The 20657-nt window shown below is 45.8% G+C and overlaps 2 protein-coding genes across 3 annotated transcripts in view; both read right to left on the bottom strand.

Moving 5' to 3' along the window:
* Positions 1–14613, bottom strand: part of LOC145344307 (serine/threonine-protein kinase 38-like) — a 78003-nt gene extending 63390 nt beyond the window's left edge. Inside the window, exon 1 of the mRNA XM_080191395.1 lies at positions 14491–14613. Coding sequence (XP_080047521.1) covers positions 14491–14541 — 51 coding nt within the window. The 5' untranslated portion in view covers positions 14542–14613. The remainder of the gene's footprint in view (positions 1–14490) is intronic.
* med21 (mediator complex subunit 21) overlaps positions 1–20657 on the bottom strand; it is a 67933-nt gene that overhangs the window by 26272 nt on the left and 21004 nt on the right. Inside the window, exon 5 of one of the 2 annotated variants that reach the window (XR_013886856.1) lies at positions 18600–19905. The exons of the other annotated variant lie outside the window; for it this stretch is intronic. The gene's annotated coding sequence lies outside the window, so the exon portion shown is untranslated. Of the gene's footprint in view, positions 1–18599; positions 19906–20657 lie in introns of those variants that run through there. 2 annotated transcript variants of the gene reach the window in all.

The raw sequence follows: 20657 nt of genomic DNA, 5'->3' as shown, positions 1-20657 counted from the left end.
CCTGTGATTGATCCAACAACCACTGTTCAGCTGGGTGAGTCCTTGCTGGGATAAAGCCTCCCATCCATTGACTCTGTCTACACTTCCTGCTGCCTTGGCAAAGCAACCAGCATCATTAAGGACCCCACGCACCCCAGACATTCTCTCTTCCACCTTCTTCCTTCGGGAAAAAGATACAAAAGTCTGAGGTCACGTACCAACCGACTCAAGAACAGCTTCTTCCCTGCTGCTGTCAGACTTTTGAATGGAACTTGCATTAAGTTGATCTTTCTCTACACCCTAGCTATGACTGTAACACTACATTCTGCACTCTCTCTTTTCCTTCTCCCTTATTGTACAGTATGCTTTGTCTGTATAGCGCGCAAGAAACAACGCTTTTCACTGTATCCCAATACGCGTGACAATAATAAAATCAAATCTGGATGGAGGGAGGAGTGGAGCACATGTTGAATCACTAAGTGAATGGCGGGGTGGTTGGGTTGGGCGAGGGGGAGGCAGGTAGTTGCCCCTCTGTAAAGACACTGCTGTTGGCTGAGAAAGGCCAGGGGATTCTACAGCACCTGCCACAACTTCAGGAAGCACCTTCCAGCCAGTTAAAGATTCCTGAAACGCAGACACTGCAACCAAATTCGCCCACAGCAAGCAGCAATGGGAAATGTCCAGATACAGTAAGAGATCTCACAACACCAGGTTAAAGTCCAACAGGTGTATTTGGTAATAAACGCCACTAGCTTTTGGAACCGCTGTTCCTTGGTCAGATGAGTGGGAAAATGAACTCCCCACTCACCTGAGGAAGGAGCAGCACTCTGAAAGCTAGTGGAGTTTACTACCAAATAAACCTGTTGGACTTTAACCTGGTGTTGTGAGACTTCTTACTGTGTTTACCCCAGTCCAACGCCGGCATCTCCACATCCTGACCACCAAATGTCCAGATAATCAGCCAGTGAAATGGAAACTGAAAGCGCTGGAAATACTCAGCAGCATCTGCTCAGAGAGCGAGAGAAACAGGTCCTGCCTCAAGTCCAAAGTGACTCTTCTCCACTTTCCCTGCATTCTCGTCTCAAACGGCAAATATTGTCCCAGGGATTAGCGCAGCAGAGAGCAGACACCGTGCTCTCATTCACAGCCCCGCAACCCTGCCCAACTCACAGAGTCAGCTCTAAGAGCGTTTAAATCGCACGAAGACTTTACAAAGAGCTGGTCACATTGCAGAGGCCAGGATGGCGACATCCCGGGAGACGCTTCCAGTTCCAGGAGAGTGTGAACAAGTTGCATTAAATCAAAACCCAACACAAAGTGGATACAGAAGCAAACAGGGCTGCGAACACACAGACAAGCTGCAGTCTTCACTGTGTCTACTCCAGCATTGTCCAGGTCTGTAATGGAATTGTAATAACACAACCCGGATCATCACCAAACTTCCCCCATTGCAGCCACTGGCTTCACCCCCTCAGGTTACCTGTCACTGCATTGTGGCTTTGCAGGTTGGCAATTCAGAGAGGGCTTAAGTCCCATTCTCAGCATCCCCCCCCCTCCCCTGGGGTGAGGTGAAATCAAGGCAGCCCCCCATCCCTGGGGAGGGGGGTCAAGGAGGCTCCCAATCCCGGGGGAGGGGGGATCAAGGAAACTCTCCACCCCTGGTGGGGGGGGGGGAAATCAAGGAAATTCTCCACCCCTGGGGAGGGGGCGTTAAAGAAGTTCCCCACCCCTGGGGAGGTGGGGTGTCAAGGAAGCTCCCCACTCTTGGAGAGGGGTCAAGGACCCCCACCCCTGTTGACCAGATCTCTGGCACACTGACCTCCTGGCACTTTCTCTATGGGTGGTCTCTGCTTCTTGGAGTCAGATCCTCACTTCTGTTGCTGGCTTCAAGCTTCCTCTTGGTTGCAAGCTGAGGTCCAGAAGGAGTTTCCCAGTGGCAGCTCCTCCCCAGCCCAATGCCCTGGACCTGGGGAGCCAGCTCAGCCTGGGCAATGTGGGCAGCTCTTCCACTCTCACCCTGCCCACTCCACAACCAATTAAACCAACTTTGACTCATTCTTCCGGGCTCAGCCTTAAAGCCCAACTAAAAAAGCCCAAAGCAGGGAATGGGCCAATCAGCGCCCGGACCGCCCACTTGGCAACAGCACAGCCAATCAGCAACGTGAAACCCAAAATAACTGGTTAGATGAGCTGGAAGGCTGAGTGTTTCTGGCCAATGAGAGGGCAGAGATGGCAAAGGGGGCGTGGTTAGATCTCAGCCTTGTTTAGGTTTTTTCAAAATTAGAAAGTTACTGAAGCTCAAAGCTGGGAAGCTGTATTGCAGCCACTGGCTCTGAGAGGCTTTTACACATCAAACGCACAAGCTGATATTTTGTCTGCAAAAGTTGCTGTCTGTATCTCTGCAGCAACTATTAATTTTGCATTGAAACGTACTCACACAGAGAGTACATTTCACACACTGACTCTGAGCTGGCAGGCTAGGCTTGGCACATTGGCAATCCCAGAGATCCAGGTGTACACACACACACACACACACACACCTGGAGCATTCAGTGTGGTGAACACTCTCCCATAGCTGCTAATGTCACAGTGTTCACCTGGTAAAACTTCCCATCAAGTTTCTCTGTTTGCTGGTGGTCTTGTGTCAGCAGCTGATGCATGAAGGAGATCAGAGAGGGGTTGAGTCCCATTCTCAGCCTGCTTCCCCTGGGGCGGGGAGGGGGGGCATGATGTGGAGATGCCGGCGTTGGGCTGGGGTAAAGACAGTAAGAAGTCTCACAACAACAGGTTAAAGTCCGACAGGTTTATTTGATAGTAAACCCACAAGCTTTTGTGGTTTGCCGCTTTGTCAGGTGAATAGAGAGTTGACCAGAACAGACTTATCATCAAATAAACCTGTTGGACTTTAACCTGGTGTTGTGAGGCTTCTTACTTGGGGGGGGGGGGGGAGGTAGTCAAGGCAGCCCCCCCCCCATCCCTGGGAGGGTGGGTCAAGAAAGCTCCCCACCCCGGGGGAAGGGGGTTCAAGGTAGCTCCCCACCCCTGGGGAAATTGGGAGTGTGTGATGGAGCAGGAATCAAAGGCGGGGATGGGGGAGGCAAACTGATAGGGGGAAAACCGAAGGAGGGGAGAACTGTGGGGAGGGAGGCAAAAAACCAAAGGTTGGGGGAGGGGAGAGGAATCAGGCAGAGGGGCAATGGAGGGGGAAAGAGGAAAACTGACTGGGGAGGAGAGGAAGAGGAGGAATAGTTTAGTGTTGTGACTGGACTAGTAATCCAGAGAGCCAGGATAATTTGAATTTTTGATTTGATTTGAATTATTGTCACATGTATTAATTAACATACAGTGAAAAGTGTTGTTTCTTGTGTGCTATACAGACAAAACATATCGTTCATCGAGAAGGAAAGGAAAGAGTGCAGAGTGTAGTGTCACAGTCATAGCTAGGGTGTAGAGAAAGGTCAACTTAATGCAAGGTAAATCCATTCAAAAGCCTGACAGCAGCAGGGAAGAAGCTGTTTTTGACTCGGTCGGTACGGGACCTCAGACTTTTGTATCTTTTTCCCGAAGGAAGAAGGTGGAAGAGAGAATGTCCGGGGTGTGCGGGGTCCTTAATTATGCTGGCTGCTTTGCCGAGGCAGTGGGAAGTGTAGACAGAGTCAATGGATGGGAGGCTGGTTTGCATGATGGACTGGGCTACATTCACAACCTTTGGTCTGGGGGGGGCCAGGGTTCCAATCCCACCACTGCAGATGGTGAAATTTGAATTTGATTTGTTTTAAACCAGAAATTAAAAGTCTAGAGATGATCATGAAACCACTGTTTAAAGTTTATTTATTTGTATCACAAATAGATGTACATTAACACTGCAACAACATTTCAGTGAAAATCCCCTAGTTGCCACACTCCGGCGCCTCGGGTACACTGAGGGACTAATACACCTAACTCGCACATCTTTGGATTGTGAGAGGAAACTGGAGCATCTGGAGAAACCCACGCAGTCACAGGGAGAACATGCAGACTCCGCACAGACAGTGGCTCAAGCTGAGAATCGAACCTGGGTCCCAGGTGCTGTGAGGTAGCAGTGCTAACCACTGTGTCATCTTGCTGCCCTTAGTCTCATAGAGTCTACAGTGCAGAAGGAGGCCATTTGGCCCATCAAGCCAGCACCAACAACAATCCCACCCCAGTCCTAACCCTGTAATCCCACATATTTGCCCTCCTAATCTCCCTGATGCTAAGAGGCAATTGATCATCGCCAATCAATTTAACCCACACATATTTGGACTGTGGGAGGAAACCGGAGCACCCACGCAGACACAGGGAGAATGTGCAAACTCCACACAGATCAGCACTGCCCTCACTTATCCTGAGTTATCAGGACATGTGGAAGGGTTTGGGAGAAAATTCCAAAGTTTGAAGTTTGCAATTGAAGGCATTGCTGCCAATGGGTGGAGCGATGGAGATCAGGGAAACAGCAGAGATCAGAGGAGATGCTGGAGGGGATTACAGAGATACTGTTGGAGGGTGTGGTGGGGGGATAAATGTATTAACACTTCTTCACACAATCGAAATGTGGTGTGCCAGCCTGGATTAAATGCTCAAGTATAGAACCATTGAAAATAGGAAAATGAGTAGGTCACTCAGATCATGAGAAGATCAAATTAGGGCAAAACGGTGTCACAGTGGTTAGCACTGCTACCTCACAGTGCCAGGGACACAGGCTCAATTCTGGCTTGGATCACAGTCTGTGTGGAGTTTGCACATTCTCCCCATGTCTGTGTGGGCTTCTTCTGAGTGCTCCGGATTCCTCCCACAGTCCAAAGATATGTGGGTTAGGTGAATTGGCCAGGCTAAATTGCCCCTTAGTATGAGGAGGAGTAGCTAGGGTAAATGCATGGGATTATGGGGATAGGCCCTGGGTGGGATTGTGGTCTGTGCAGACTCGATGGGCTGAATGGCCTCCTTCTGCATTGTAGAGTTCTATAAAAGTTCTATAAAAGTTTATTTACATTATTGTGTGGGAATTACTGGCCAGGAGACCCAGGAAGAACTCTCCTGCTCGTATTCAAAAGAATGGCTGTGGGATCTTTGACATCCATCCAGGGTAGCAGAGGGGCACTTGGTTTAATCTGAAAGTTGGAAGGGAGAAAGGAAAGATAAAGGAAAGAACAGAAATAAAAGGAAGTAGCAGCTTCAGGGAAAAAGTCACCTGATACGTAGCTGGCAATGGGTGGATGAGTGAGTGAGCCACAGGTACACACCTACACAGACTTTATTGTGCAACTTTGATTCTCGCTGCCAGAATCCTCCCACATTTCCTGAACATTATTGAGGAACATAATTGAGGAAACAAGTCTCATGCCTGAGTAGCCGATGGGTCTCCAGCACCCACGGCAGGCACCAATCTCCTTCAGCCCTGGGTGTAGTTCTGAGAAAGCTAAGGCATAGGATAGAGGTGGAGAGACTCTTCCCGCTCAGAAAGGATAGTAGGACTAGGGGGCACAGCCTCAAGATAAAAGGGGGGTGGTTTAGAACGGAGTTGAGGAGGAACTTCTTCACTCAAAGGGTGGTGAATCTCTGGAATTCTCTGCCCGTTGAAGTGGTGGAGGCTGCCTCGCTAAATATTTTTAAGACGCGGGTTAATGGGTTTTTGGTAAGAGAGGGGATGAAGGGTTATGGGGAGAGGGCGGGAATGTGGAACTGAGCCAAGACAGATCAGCCATGATCTTATTGAATGGCGGGGCAGGCTCGAAGGGCTGGTTGGCCTACTCCTGCTCCTATTTCTTATGTTCTTATGTTCTTTCAGAGAATAACACTCCCACTCTCAATCAGGAGGCTCGGTTTCCAAACCGGGGCAGCGCAGGAGCACTGTGTTGAAATAGAGGATCAGTCATCATCATATTGAATGGTCAATCCCAGAATCCCTACAGTGCAGAAAGAGGCCATTCAGCCCATCGAGTCTGCACCAACAGTAATCTCACCCAGGCCTTATTCCTGTGACCCCACATATTTACCCTACTAATCTCCCTGACACTAAGGGGCAATTTAGCATGGCCAATCCATCTAACCCGCACATTTCTGGACCGTGAGAGGGAACCAGAGCACCCAGAGGAAACCCACTCAGACACGGAGAGAACATGCAAACTCCACGTAGTCACCCAAAGCCAGAATTGAACCCGGGTCCCTGATGCTGTGAGGCAGCTGTGCTAACCTCTGTGCCACACATAAGTGGGATCAAAGGGCCAAATGGTCTATTCCTATTTTCAATGGCTCCGTGTTTAAGCATTTAATTACATCAGATTTCAATGATGTGAAGAAGTGTTTATACATCACTCCCCTTACCAGCATCTCTGTAATCCCCTTCCAGCATCTCTCCAGGGGATCTAAGGGAGGTTTTACTACATGAAAGGTGCTATTTAAATGCACATTGTTGCAAGAGCAATTTCAATGTGGCAATACGATTGACAGATAGTAAATTGTGCAATATTTGTGTCAATATTATACTGCTGATAAGACAGGATTATGAAGGGATTGGGTTATGGGAAACGTTTGTGTAAAAGAAAAGCGAAGGTTGTATGGTGATATGGTTCCTGTTTTTGGGGTTATACAGGGAGAGGATAATGTTGCCCATGACAAACCGTTTAACTTTGTCCAGAACGAGCAGGACCAGAGGACAAAAACCACAACCTGGAAAGGAAATTCAAAACCAAGATCCCTGAAGGAAAGCCATCAACTGGAAACATTAACTCTGTATTCCTCTCCCCACAGATGTTGCCAGAGCTGTTAACATGTTTGCAACATTTTGTGTTCTGCCGACGCCAATCAGCAGAAACAAACGATTCATTGACCGAGTGGCCAATCTATCAAACACAGATCCCAAAAAGATAGAAGCAGTTGGTACTGATTCATTCAAGTACCAGCTGGAGAGATCGCTTTAACAAAATAACACCATGGCAATCCAGAATACGGCACAACATGGTGGTACAGTGGTTAACACTGCTGCCTCACAGCTCCAGGGACCTGGGTTTAATTCCAGCCTTGGGTGACTGTTGTTTGGAGTTTGCACATTCTCTCCGTGTCTGCGTGGGTTTCCTCCGGGTGCTCCGGTTTCCTCCCACACTCCAAAAATGTGCAGGTTAGGTGGATGGGCCACGCTAAATAGTGTTTTAGATGGATTATCCATGGTAAATGTGTGGGGTCATGGGCATGGGGTGCGGGAAGAGGGCCTGGATAAGACATTCTGTCAGAGAGTCAGCACAGACTCAAAAGGCTGAATGGCCTTCTTCTGCACTGTGGGGATTCTACGAGTCAAGTGAAACATGAATGTTTGGTGAATGCGGTGTGCATCAGAGGAACAAATGGTCCCCATTCTTCTCCATCAGTGGAGTTTTTCTCGTGTCTGGCTGCTTTTACAGACTCATTGATAAAGATCGATCGCTGTTGTTGGTTCGTAACTGAGGATAGTAGATGGTGAATTATCTGGATCTTGGCTGATTTACATGACGCGTTTCCTCTGTTGCAAGGTGTCGCACATTGAATAATGATTCAGCGCTTTGAGGAGCTGAAAATGAGATTAATTTGGACAAACCTTACAGCAGATTACAGATGGAACATCTCGCTCAGTTTCTCACTCTTTTGCCAATATTTTTCATGCGTCACAGTGATGTGTTACAGAATTGGAAAATCACATTCAAATAATTGCTCATCTCCCACGATCCTGAACTTATCCTTTGAGTTCTGCAGATACTCCACAATCTAACTGTTATTAATGAACCAATCCCAACACTGAACACATCCTAATAGACAGAGTGGCTCATTCGCTCAGCTGATCTCACTGTAAACTCTACACCTTCAGCTGAGCTAACGTCAATCTCCAGTGGAATAGACAGGTAAAACCTTTGAGAAATCAGCGTCAATTTCTACAGAGAGAGCTCATCACTGCTGCTTTATTTTCATAAGCTATAGGAACAGAATTAGGCCATTCGTTCCATCCAATCCTCTCTGCCATTCAATCATGGCTGATGTGTTTCTCATCCCGATTTAAATGCTTCCCAGCTCCCATTTCCCCCAGGAGAAAAGACAGAGAGAACTAGTCACAGAAAACAAAGTTCGCTGGACAAGTGTCAGAATCGATTACGAGCATCAGGAACAAAAAAGATGCAACTGCTGCTACTGCAGAAGTCACCCATCCACATATTTAATCATATTTCCAGTACAGGGTATTATACGGGTGACACCGTGGTTAGCACTGCTGCCTCACAGCGCCAGGAACCCAGGTTCAATTCCTGGCTTGGGTCACTGCCTGTGTGGAGTCTGCACATTCTCCCCGTGTCTGCGTGGGTTTCCTCCAGATGCTCCGGTTTCCTCCCACAGTTCGAAAGACGTGCTGGTTGGGTTCATTGGCCGTGCTAAATTCTCCCTCAGTGTACCCGAACAGGCGCTGGAGTGTGGCGACTAGGCGATTTTCACAGTAACTTCATTGCAGTGTTAATGTAAACCTACTTGTGACACTGATAAATAAACTATAGTTTACAGCACAACAAACACGACACCATCCGAAATGAACGTAATTGGCTCTGGAACATCCCGAGCTCATGGAAGCACTAGACAAACGTTAGCCAACCCTTTCTTTTCAACATTATTTTTCTTTGACAGACGATAAAGCCAGTTCCCCAGCTGCATAATAATTAAAATAATTAAAGTTGCAACAACCCTACTGCCAAGGTTGGGTGTTACACCTAACCGAGACATGCAAATTCCAGGCTGAACACTGCCCTTCAGGTCCTGCTCATCTTTCACCAGATGTGGCAAAATCTCAGAAGATAATTCAGCTTGTGGCACGGCTTCCTGGTTTCAACCTTGGCAATATAACCGAAGGAACAAGGCGAACAGGAACAACCCCCTCAAGCCTGCTCTAAAGTTCTATTACCCTGGCTGACCTACAGCTCAACCCCATTTGTCCACCTCTGCTCCGTGCTCCTTACCCGACCATGGTCCATCAGTCCCAATCCTAAAGGCTCAAACCGATCACCAAAATCCACAACCTCTTGGGACAAGAGTTCCGGATTTCCATTAATCTTAACGGGAAGATTGTGCTTCCTGATTTTGTGGCTGAATGGTCTGGCTGTTAATTTATGAAATGTACAGCACAGGTGGCCATTCAGTCCATCTAGTCCATACTAGTTCCTTTAAAGAGTTTTCCAATTAGTGCTACTCTGCCAACTCTCTGCCATAAAGTTCTGCAAATTTTTTTTAAACATGTTTTTTGAAGTTACTGTGGGATCTGCTCCCACTGTCCTACCAGGCAGCACATCCCAGATCACTGCAACTTGTTGCTTGTAAAAAAATCTCCCCACTTGCACCACCCCCGCCACCCAGTTCTTTACAATTACCTTAAATCTGTCCTGTGGTTATTGACTCTCCCCACCAATGGAACCAGTTTCTCTTTATTCACTCTACCCAAACCGCCATCATTTTCAGCACCTTGATTATATCTCTTATAAACCTTCTCTATTCTAATCTCAACCATCCCTTCTTCTGAGCTTCCCTCAACAAAGAAAGTTGTTTCTCTCAATTCACCCCCTCGAATCTGAATCAGATATTGTACACTGACACTCCTGTCTGGGGATAATCTACTACATTCTGGGTGTTATATAAATGACACTTGTTTTAAAGGGGGAGCGGGTTGCTTAAGCAAGATTCAGGAAAAACCTGTTGATAGGTTTGTGGTTAAGGGAAGGAATCATGAGCCTTTAGGAGGGTAGACATCCATCATACACACAGTATTGGGGGAAAGAGGTCAACTCCATCTTACTCACCTTTAGCTAAAGCTCCCTCAGAAAATACCTGCATTAATCAGTTTGCGAGGAGCAAATCTGATTTTCAACCAGTAAGATAATTAAATGACTCTTTATTTAACTCACATTCCATCTCTTTGTAAGGGCAGCAAGGTGGCACAGTCCTGCCTCACAGCGTCAGGAACCCGGGTTCAATTTCGGCCTTGGGTGACTGTCTGCGGAGTTTGCACATTCTCCCCATGTCTGCATGGGTTTCCTCCAGGTGCACTGGTTTCATCCCACACTCCAAAGATGTGCAGTTAAGGTGAATTGGCAATGCTGAATTTGTGTGCAAAGAGGTGTAGATTAGGGGGATTAGGGGGGTAAATACTCGGGGTTATGGGGATAGGGGCTGGGTAAGATGCTCTGTCATAGGGTCAGTGCAGACTCGATGGGCCGGGTGGCCTCCTCCTGCATTGTAGGGATTCTATTCTATGAATAAAAGCTGATATACCACTACCTTTCCTAACTGCTTGAGCAGGAGGTAAATGTCAGCATGGGCTGCATATATTGTAACTTGCTGGCCAGTGTTTAGCCCTCAACTGACACCACTAACAGAGATTGTCTGCTAAATATCTCACTGTCTTTTGTGGGATCTTTCTTTGTGCTGACTGACTGCTGTCTTTCACTGTTACAACAGTGACATTTCAAAAAGTATTCCATTAGCTGCGACAGGTGTTACAGGAATACAAGTCTTCCTTTGTGTGTCAATTAAAATACACCCATTGTATCTTTCGCTGGCCAAGACACAAACACACCCAAATTTAATGGTTTTATGTGCTGATAAAGGTGCTTGTAGGTCCACACAGAGGCACAACTCAGTTTTATGACACTCATGCTCCTTGCCCAGTGTTTCACCCTGTGTGGCCCTGCCGTCTGGGGAAAGACTGCTTTCAGCACTGTTGCTTTAATGGTGAAGAGATCCTAAATAAGCATTCCCAGGGCCTGTTAGCGTGGATCTGGAAATGAATGGGAAGATTGATTGTCTCTGAGACTGTGTCCAAGATTTCTGTCTTTGCCCAAGGGCGAGCGGATAATTAATGAAACTGCAAGTCCCAGAGCTGCAAGTATTTATAGATCAGAAAATACAGAATTCAAAAGTTTGACAAAAGACCATAAGAAACAGGCCATTCAGGCCAATGAGTCTGCCCCACCATTCAATAAGATTATGACAAGGCAGCACGGTGGCACAGTGGTTAGCACTGCTGTCTCCCAGTGCCAGAGTCCTGGGGTCGATTCACGGCTTGGTTACCAACTGTGCAGAGTTTGCACATTCTCCCTGCGTGAGTTTCCCCTGGGTGCTCTGGTCTCCTCCCACAGTCCAAAGATGGTTTGGCCATGTTGAATTGCCCCTTAGTGTCCCAACCTGTGTTGAGTCATAGTAAACGCACAGGGTTACAGAAATAGGGCAAAGTGGAGAGTCTGGGTGGGATGCTTTTTCAGAGAGTCGGTGCAGACCCGATGGGCCAAATGGCCTTTTTTTGCACTGTAGGGATTCTATGACTGACCTGATAATCCTCAACTCCGCTTTCATGTCTTGTCCCCATAACCCTGGATTCTTTATAGATTCATAGAACTTACAGTGCAGAAGGAGGCCATTTGGCCCATCAAGCTTGCACTGACAACAATCCTGCCTAGGTCCTATCCCTATAACCCCACATATTTATCCTGCTAATCCCCCTTACACTAAGGGGCAATTTAGCATGGCCAATCCACCTAACCCGTACATCCTTGGATCGTGGAAGGAAACCAGAGCACACAGAGGAAACCCACGCAGACGGGAGGAGAAACGTAAGTGCCATTAATCCGTCAATCTCAGCCTTGAACATACGTAACGACCCAGCCTCCACAGCTCTCTGCAGTAAAGAATTCCACAGATTCACTCCCCTCAGGGGAGAAATTCCTCCTCATCTCTTCAATGGGTGATCCTTTACTCTGAGACAATGCCCTTTGACCCTAGACTCTCCCACAAGGGGAAACAATTTCTGAGCACCCACTCTTGAGAATCCGATATGTCTCAATAAAGTTGCCTCTCATTCTTCTAAACGCCATTGAGTACAGGCCTTCAAACAGATGTAAATCCCACTAGTACAGTTCTAGAAGATGACAAAACAGTTCATGTCATATGCTATTTAGGTTAATAAGTATGACTGGCTAGAGAATCAACTATAAAAAGATCCATGAGAAATTATTTTAACAAGGATTTGAAAATCAGAACATTTAGTTGGATGCAGTGTGTTGTAACAGGCATGTGAATGAAAGCCATGCATTTAAACAACAATTCTCAGGATGTTTGTTCCAATCACAGTCATTATGGGTCAAATGGTCTCCATTTTCCTGTAATCTAATGATTTCCTCCTTGCTATTTACCACACCAATTTTCCTGTCATCTGCGAACTCACTGATCATACCTAATACTTTCATGGCTAAATCATTAATGTAAACAGCAAGAGACCCAGCACTGACCCCTGTGATACACCACTGGGCACAGCCTCTCAGTCACAAATACAATCGAAACCCAATTTGCCAAATTGCCCTGGATCCCATGGGCTCTTTACCTTCTCGGTCAGTCTGCCATGCAGCACCTTGTCTAAAGCCTTACTGAAGTCCATGTAGACTACATCAACTGCACTGCCCGCATCGATACACCCAGTCACCTCCTCAAAAAATTCAATCAAATTTGTTAAGACAATCAAATTTACTGCTAAACTTCCAGAACAGTAACATCATTCTGCATTTCATTTTGAGCAGTGTCTGAACAAAAAAAATCCCACAAACATTCCAAAGAATTAGGAACCTTTGCAGGTGGTGAATTGGCAAATATCATTTGCAGCTTACTGAGCACAACTGAGACAGAAACAGCCATTAAATTCAACTCCCACCCACAGAAAATCCCTTACTGTTTCTCATTTTTCCTACAAACGCACCAGTTTATTTCAGGAGCTATTACTGTCCATCTCGTGGACAACCTATCCTTCAAACAAAATGTCCATTAACTTTCTTTGAATCATCTCCCTAATATTTTAGTACTTGCGCACTATGGTAAGCGCGGACACAGTGGCACAGTGGTTGGCACTGCTGCTTCACAGCGCCAGGGATCCAGTTTCGATTCCTGGCTTGGGTCACCATCTGTGCGAAGTTCCCCTCGTGACTACGTGGGTTTCATAGAACATAGAACACTACAGCACAAACAGGCCCTTCAGCCCACAAGTTGCGCCGATCACATCTATACCTACCAAGCCATAGAACTATCTGTAACTCCCAATCCCATTAGATCCCATATACCCATCCAGAAGTCTTTTAAAAGACCCCAGCGAGTTCGCCTCCACCACCGACGGCAGCTGATTCCATTCACTCACCACCCTCTGTGTGAAAAACTTACCCCTAACATCTCCTCTGTACTTGCTTCCCAGCATCTTAAACCTGTGTCCTCTCATAGCGACCATTTCAGCCCTGGGAAATAGCCCCCGAGAATCCTCTCAACATTTTATAAACCTCTATCAGGTCACCTCTCAACCTGCGTCTCTCCAGGGAGAACAGCCCTAGCTCCCTCAACCTATCTTCATAAGGCATGCCTCCCAATCCAGGCAACATCCTTGTAAATCTCCTCTGCACCCTCTCAATAGCTTCCACATCCTTCCTGTAGTGAGGCGACCAGAACTGCGCACAGTACTCCAAGTGGGGTCTGACAAGGCTCTTATAAAGTTTCCTCCAGGTGCCCTGGTTTCCTCTCACAGTTCGAAAGACGCACTGGTTTGGTGCATTGGCTATGCTAAATTCTCCCTCAGTGTACCCTAACAGGCGCCAAATTGTGGCAACTAGGGGATTTTCACTAACTTCATTGCAATGTCAATGTAAGCCTACTTCTGACACTAATAAATAAACTTAAATTGCACCTGGTATCATTTTTGGTCCATTGATTAGCTTCGTAATACTGAACACTTCAATTAGATCGCCACTTTTACAAAGAAAACATTCAAAGAACAGTACAGCACAGGAACAGGCCCTTCGGCCCTCCAAGCCTGTACCGATAACAATTTCTGCCCAACCTAAAACCGTTTGCGCTCAACCTTTCTTCATTCTTTAAAGTTTTTGACCCCCCTTGCTCCTTTCCGCACTCTCAGACGTTTACAGACATGGTTTGTAGGTTTACATTTTCATTTCTGCAGTACCTTCACCGTGCAGCATTAAACTTTCATTCCTTAAAGGCATTACAAAATTGGGACATAAAACCCACCTATTAAACAGTAGTACTGATTGATAAGACAGGATATCCCATATTATCCAGTTATAGCCATCGCCGTATTGTCAACGCCAATCCTTAGAGCCCAGTGAATCCACACAGTATTACAGCTCAATTAGCTAAACCACTGGGTGGCTTCATTTTCGCCCGAGTGGAAAGATTAATGAGACAAATCCCAGCATTATTTACATAAAGGAACTGCTACAAGGAGGCTGACATTCTGATTAAATCTGATTAACCTATTCAAAAGAGCTGCGGTGAAATCACATTTCTATTCATGGCTATGAGGTAATATCCAGTGTACAAATATAACCCATAAAAACAAGTCTGCAAGCGTAATGGACTGCTATTTGTGTGAACAACCCAGCACCATTTATATCGAGTTTCTCAAACTACGTTATTATATTATCAACGTACTAATTCATCACTCACAAAGTGGCATGATTGTTGAAGAAATTTAATTCTGTTATCATCAGTGCTCATCTCAGGAGGTTTTGGTTTAACATCTCCCCTTCAGGGCAGCAGCCTTGGCAGCACTGTGCCCCCTTGACAATGCACTGACGTATCTGTCTGGATTACACTGTCAACAGTGTCAGCTGCGGTTCAGCGGGTGGCTCATCTCTGAGTCACAACACTGGAGCTTCAAGTCACGCTCCCGGGCTTCAGCACAAATGTCAAGGTTGACACTCTTCGAGGTGCCGCACTGTCAGAGGTGCCTTGTTTTGGGTGAGACATTAAACCAGGGCCCTGTCTGCTCTCTCGTGTGGACGTAAAAGATTTCTCCAATGGCACTTTTTTTTTAAAAGAGGACCACAGACCTTCTCCCCAGTGTCCTGGCCAACCTTCATCCCTCAGTCAACACCACAAAAGAACCAACAGTTTACCTGCTATTTACCTCATTGCTGTGTGGAAGCTTGCTGTGTGCATATTGACAGCTGAATATCCTACATAATAACCTTCAAAAGGCCCTTAAAGACATCTGGCCCTTGTGAAAGGCGTTTTATAAATGCATACCCTTCTTTTTCATTTCAAGTCTTGGGAGTAGGTCTCAAAATTCTTGACCTGCCTCCGAGCTGAGTGTATTACCAACTGGGCTAAAGTAACTCCATTATGAAACTACGAAAGTTTCTTTGCAACGTAGCCAACACTTGTCTAGCTGCATTTATCATCCATCATTAATTACCCTAGGGCATTAGTATGAACAAAAAAAACCTTACATTTATAATAAAATCATAGAATCCCTTCAGTGCAGAAGGAGGCCATTTGGCCCATTGAGTCTGCACTGACCACAATCCCACCCAAACTATCCCCATAAATCTCCCCATATGTAACCCTGCTAATCCCTCCACCTCCGCATCCTGAGGCACTAAGGGGCAATTTTGCATGGCCAACACACCTAACCCGCACATCTTTGGACTGTGGGAGGGAACTGGAGCACCCGGAGGAAACTCACGCAGACACAGGGAGAACATGCAAACTCCACACACAGTGACCCAAGACGGGACTTTCAAAACCTCAGGAATAAAGCTCTTCACAGCCAATGAAAAACTTCTTGACACACAGTCATCATTTAATATAGGAAACATGGCTATCAATTTGTACACAGCAAGCTCCCAGAAACAACAATATGATAACGGCCAGATAACATCAATTTTTTAAATGATATTCATCGAGGGTTAAATACTGGTCTTTGAGGATTTCAGAGACAACCCTTCAGTTCTTCTTTGGAATCACCTAAGTCCACCTGAGAGGGCAGACGGGGCGGGTGCCGGCTTAACCTCACATCCAGAAGGTAGCATTTCTGACAATGCGGCATTGCCTCACTACTACAGTGCTCACATCTCTGGAAGGTTCAAAATTGGGCTAGAGTTGTAGATTTCTATCTCTGGGGGATGCTAATAAACTGGTTAGGTTTTCAGACAACTCAGCAGTTTTCAAGAACAAGAGGTCATAGATTTAGGTAACAGACAAAGAACTAGTGGGAAAAGGGGGCTGAATTTTTTCACATGGATGGCTAAGATCTGGAATTCACTAACTTAAAAGGGGCATGAGACTAAATTGGACAACTCTTTCAAAAGGGCCAGCACAGAGATGGATGGGCTGAAGGGATTCTTCTTGTGCTATAAGATTCTCCAATTGTAATTGTATCAATGACTTCAAGAATCTTGGTCCATTTCATCCTGAATCGAACACTAAACTTGCAAGTTTAAAAGCAATCTTAAGAAACAGTGCTGTTTATGATTACAAGTATACCTAAGATCACACTTGACACATCCATTCAAGGGCCGAATGACTGCACAGTTCCACAGGCATTGCTCACGTGTGCAGGATTACTGTATGCAGGACAGTCCTGTGTGCAGGATCGCCCCATTTCAAGCTTGTTCTGCTGGTATCTTTACACAAATTCGAATCAGCACAAATTCAAATCAGCACACATTAAAATATCCAGCAGGCATCAAAGAGTCCTTTGTCCTTCTGAACAATTACTCAGACAATTGTGCTAACACCTGAGTTATGAACAGGTGTTCGCTGCTTAATGTGAAACCACGAATGGAACCCTGTAATTATAACAAGTCACGTCCTGTAGAGAGAAGTCGGTTAAGTCACGTACAGCTCAAGTAAAAGCAGCAAGCTAGGCTCCACCATCCATCTAATACAGAGCTGAATGTCTCCAGGTTTGATCTCCAGTGTAGGCTCATTTTGGAGCTCCCAGTCAGAACACCATTGGCGTTATCGTGGGTACAGATACAAGTACTCAACACCCCAGTGTATCTGTAGACAGCTGCACCACATTATATACTGTCCGGTCAAAGAGTGGCTCAATCCTCCCCATCTCCGCCACCACCTCCAGATCTTTGCATTGCTCCAATTACTGCGTAACCCCAATTTCCTTCACTTAAAGTTGATTTATTAGTGTCACAAGTAGGTTTACATTAACACTGCAATGAAGTTATTTTGAAAATCCCCTAGTCGCCACACTCCGGCACCTGTTTGGATACACCGAGGGAGAATTTAGCACGGCCAATGCACCTAACCAGCACATCTTTCGGACTGTAGGAGGAAACCGGAGCATCCGGAGGAATCCCAAGCAGGCACTGGGAGAATGTGCAAATTCCACACAGTGACCCAAGCCGGGAATCGAACCCAGGTCCCTGGCGCTGAGAGGCAGCAGTACGAACCACTGTGCCAACCAAACTGTGCCATGAGTGGCTATGCTTTCAGCTTCCTTGGCTCCAAGTTCTGGGAATCCTTCCCTAAAGCTCTCCACCTCCCTTGCAACCCTTTAAGGCATTCCTCAAAACCTTCTGCTGTGAGTGAGCTTTTGGTCATCTCGGCATCTTTCTGTAGTGATTCTGCTCTTGTGAAGAACCTCAGAGTGTTTAAAGGTGCTACAGAAATGCAAACTATTTTGTGCCCAAATCTAGCTGATTGCATACAGAGCCTGCATATGCAGCGAGGAGACGAGGGGTCAATGTGTTTTCCTGCTTTCTGAAGAAAGCTTTAATGACTGGCATAGTTCCTCTACCTCAGTGATCTGAACTATGAAGAATTCCATCTGGGAGCTGTTTCCTGGATAGTATTGTTCTGATCACGGATGTAGTGGGATTGAACAAGAGAATCATAAATTCCCTACAGTGCAGAAGAAGGCCATTCAGCCCATTGAGTCTGCATCAACAACAAGCTCATCCAGGCCCTATCCCCATAACCCCATATATTAACCCTGCTAATCCCTCTAACCTATGCATCCCAGGACACTATGGGGTAATTTAGCATGACTTGCACATCTTTGGATGTGGCAGCACAGTGGTTAGATTGTAGCCTCACAGCGCCAGGGACCTATGTTCAATTCTTGTCTCGGGTCACTGTGTGTGTGGAGTTTGCACATTCTCCCTATGTCTGCATGGGTTTTCTCTGGATGCTCCGGTTTCTTCCCACAGTTAAGTGGACTGGCTATGCTTAATTGCCCCTTAGTGTCAGGTGGACTAGCTAGGGTAAATGCATGGGGTTACGAGGATAGGGCCTGGGTGGGATTGTGTCGGTGCAATTGATGGGCTGAATCTTCTGCCCTGTAGAGATTCTAACAAAGAGAAAAACGAAACAAAATTCAAACCACAGAACTGAATATTTGTGCTAACTTCATGATCACACATTCAGAAACTGCTACTCCTAGCAGGAACCAAAAAAACAGACCACTCTACGCCTTGGGTATTTATGCTTCTTACAAACCTCCTTCCTCTGTCTTCATCTCACCCTATCAACATAACATTGGCACAAGTGGGCCATTCAGCCCTCTGAGTCAATAACCTTCTACACCTTTGATTTATTATCACACGTATTATTATACAGTGAAAAGTATTGTTTTTTTGAGCACTATACAAGGCATACCATTTGTAGAGGAGAGAACAAATAATGTAGTGTTCCTGTCATAGCTAGGGTGTAATCATAGAACCCTATAGTGCAGAAAGAGGCCCTTCGGCCCATCGAGTCTGCACTGAACACCATCCCACCCAGGCCCTTATCCCCATATCCCTACATATTTTACCCACTAATCCCTCTAACCTATGCATCTCTGGACACTAAGGGGCAATTTCTTAGCATGGCCAATCAACCCAACCCGCACATCTTTGCTCTGATCAAAGATCAACTTAATATGGTTTTGTGAAGGGGAGTTTAAAAGAGTTAGAATGAAGCTTTAGAAACATAGAATGAAAGTTAAAGATAGAATTAAGAGGTATGCTGGGCACAGCTTGCAAAAAGTACCTCACTTTCCCTTAAACTGATCTAAACAAGTTTAGGCAGGTTTTTTTTAGTTGTGCTTGCCCTGAAACCAGAAAATCCTGCCCAAGGTCAATGGACCTTTCCACGGTCCGTTCCTCAGCAGTTATGATTCCCGTGGCGGGTGGGACGGGAAAATTGGCTCCTTATGCATCTCAACCACCCCACGTGGTAATGAATTCCACACCCTCACTTCTCTCTGGCAAAGAGGTTTCCTCAGAATTTTTTATTGGATTCATTTGTGACCATTACAGTAATGGCCAAGTTTGGGATTTCCCCAACAGAAGCGCCTTCAATGATCTTAGAGAAACAGCAGGACTGCCCCTCAACTCTGTTCCATCATTACAATTGCATCCTGGGTGATCTCAACTCCATTTTTACACCTTAGTTCTGTTTCTCTGAATATTCTTAACAAGCATATCTCAGGTCTCATTTTTGAATATTCACCTGACTCCCTGTTGGGTGGGGAAGAGGAAAAGGATTGAATCCAGATTTCCATTACATTTTTGTGTATGAGCAGTTGGTTTGCTTAGTTGACTGAACGGCTTTGAGTGTGATGCAGAATAACACCAAGGGCATGGGTTTAATCCCAGTGCCAGCTTTTGATTTTGATTTGATTTGTTATTGTCACATGTATTAACACACAGTGAAAAATATTGTTTCTTGCAGGTTATACATGCTATAAACCTCTATGACTCTATAGAAAGCATACCACTCAGAGAAGGAAAGGAGAGTGTGCAGAATAGTGTTACAGTCATAGTTAGGGTGTAGAGAAAGATCAACTTAATGCAAGGTAAGTCCATTCAGAAGTCTGACAGCAGCAGGGAAGAAGCTGTTCTTGAGTCAGTTGGTATGTGACCTCAGGCTTCTGTATCTTTTTCCCAACAGAAGGTGGTGGAAGAGAGAATTCTGGGATGCGTAGTTCCTTAATTTTGCTGGCTGCTTTGCCGAGGCAGCGAGAAGTGTAGACAGAGTCAGTGGATAGGAGGCTGGTTTGCATGATGGATTGGGCTACATCCACAACCTTTTGTAGCTCCTTGCGGTCTTGGGCAAAGCAGGAACCATACCAAGCTGTGATACAACCAGAAAGAATGCTTTCTAAGGTACACCTGTAAAAGTTGGTGAGAATCGTAGCTGACATGCCAAATTTCTTTAGTCTTCTGAGAAAGGCATTGGTGGGCTTTCTTAACTACAGTGTCAGCATTGGGTGGGGGAGTTCAGAACACCTAAAAACTTGAAGCTGTCGACCTTTTCTACTTCGCCCCCATCGTTGTAGATAGGGGCATGTTCTACTTTACGCTTCCTGAAGTCGATGATAATCTCCTTTGTTTTGTTGACATTGAGGGAGAGATTATTATTGCCGCACCAGTTCACTAGATTCTCTATCTCATGCTGTGGAGATCTGCTGCCTTTCCCATACTTGTGGAGTGATGTCCCTCAAGCTACATATAACCAGTTGTCTCCCTCTAATGGAGAAAGATGTCTATGGGTCTTTGTAGACCACGACCTTACTATCAGGCCGAGAAATAGTCTATTTTTCCTGTTAGTTCTACCCTCTCGGGCCTGGGAGAATCATTTTATTTTGCATGTTCTCCAGTGATTCTACATCCATTTTGCAACAGTGGAGATTAGAACTTTGCACAGTATTCCGAGTATACTTTAAGAAAAGTTCTATACAGGTTTAATATAACTTATACGTTTCTGAATTAGTTTCTTCTAGAAAACTCCTCTTGAATCTACCCGATGTATGGAAGCAGGAAGGTTAGGTTCAAAACTGTAAAGTATATTTATTAGGCACAAGTAAGGCTTACGTTAACACTGCA

Source organism: Carcharhinus amblyrhynchos, chromosome 6, assembly GCF_965287045.1.
Source record: "Carcharhinus amblyrhynchos chromosome 6, sCarAmb.v2.hapA, whole genome shotgun sequence".
NCBI lineage: Eukaryota > Metazoa > Chordata > Chondrichthyes > Carcharhiniformes > Carcharhinidae > Carcharhinus > Carcharhinus amblyrhynchos.
This window is presented reverse-complemented; position numbering and strand designations above follow the sequence as displayed.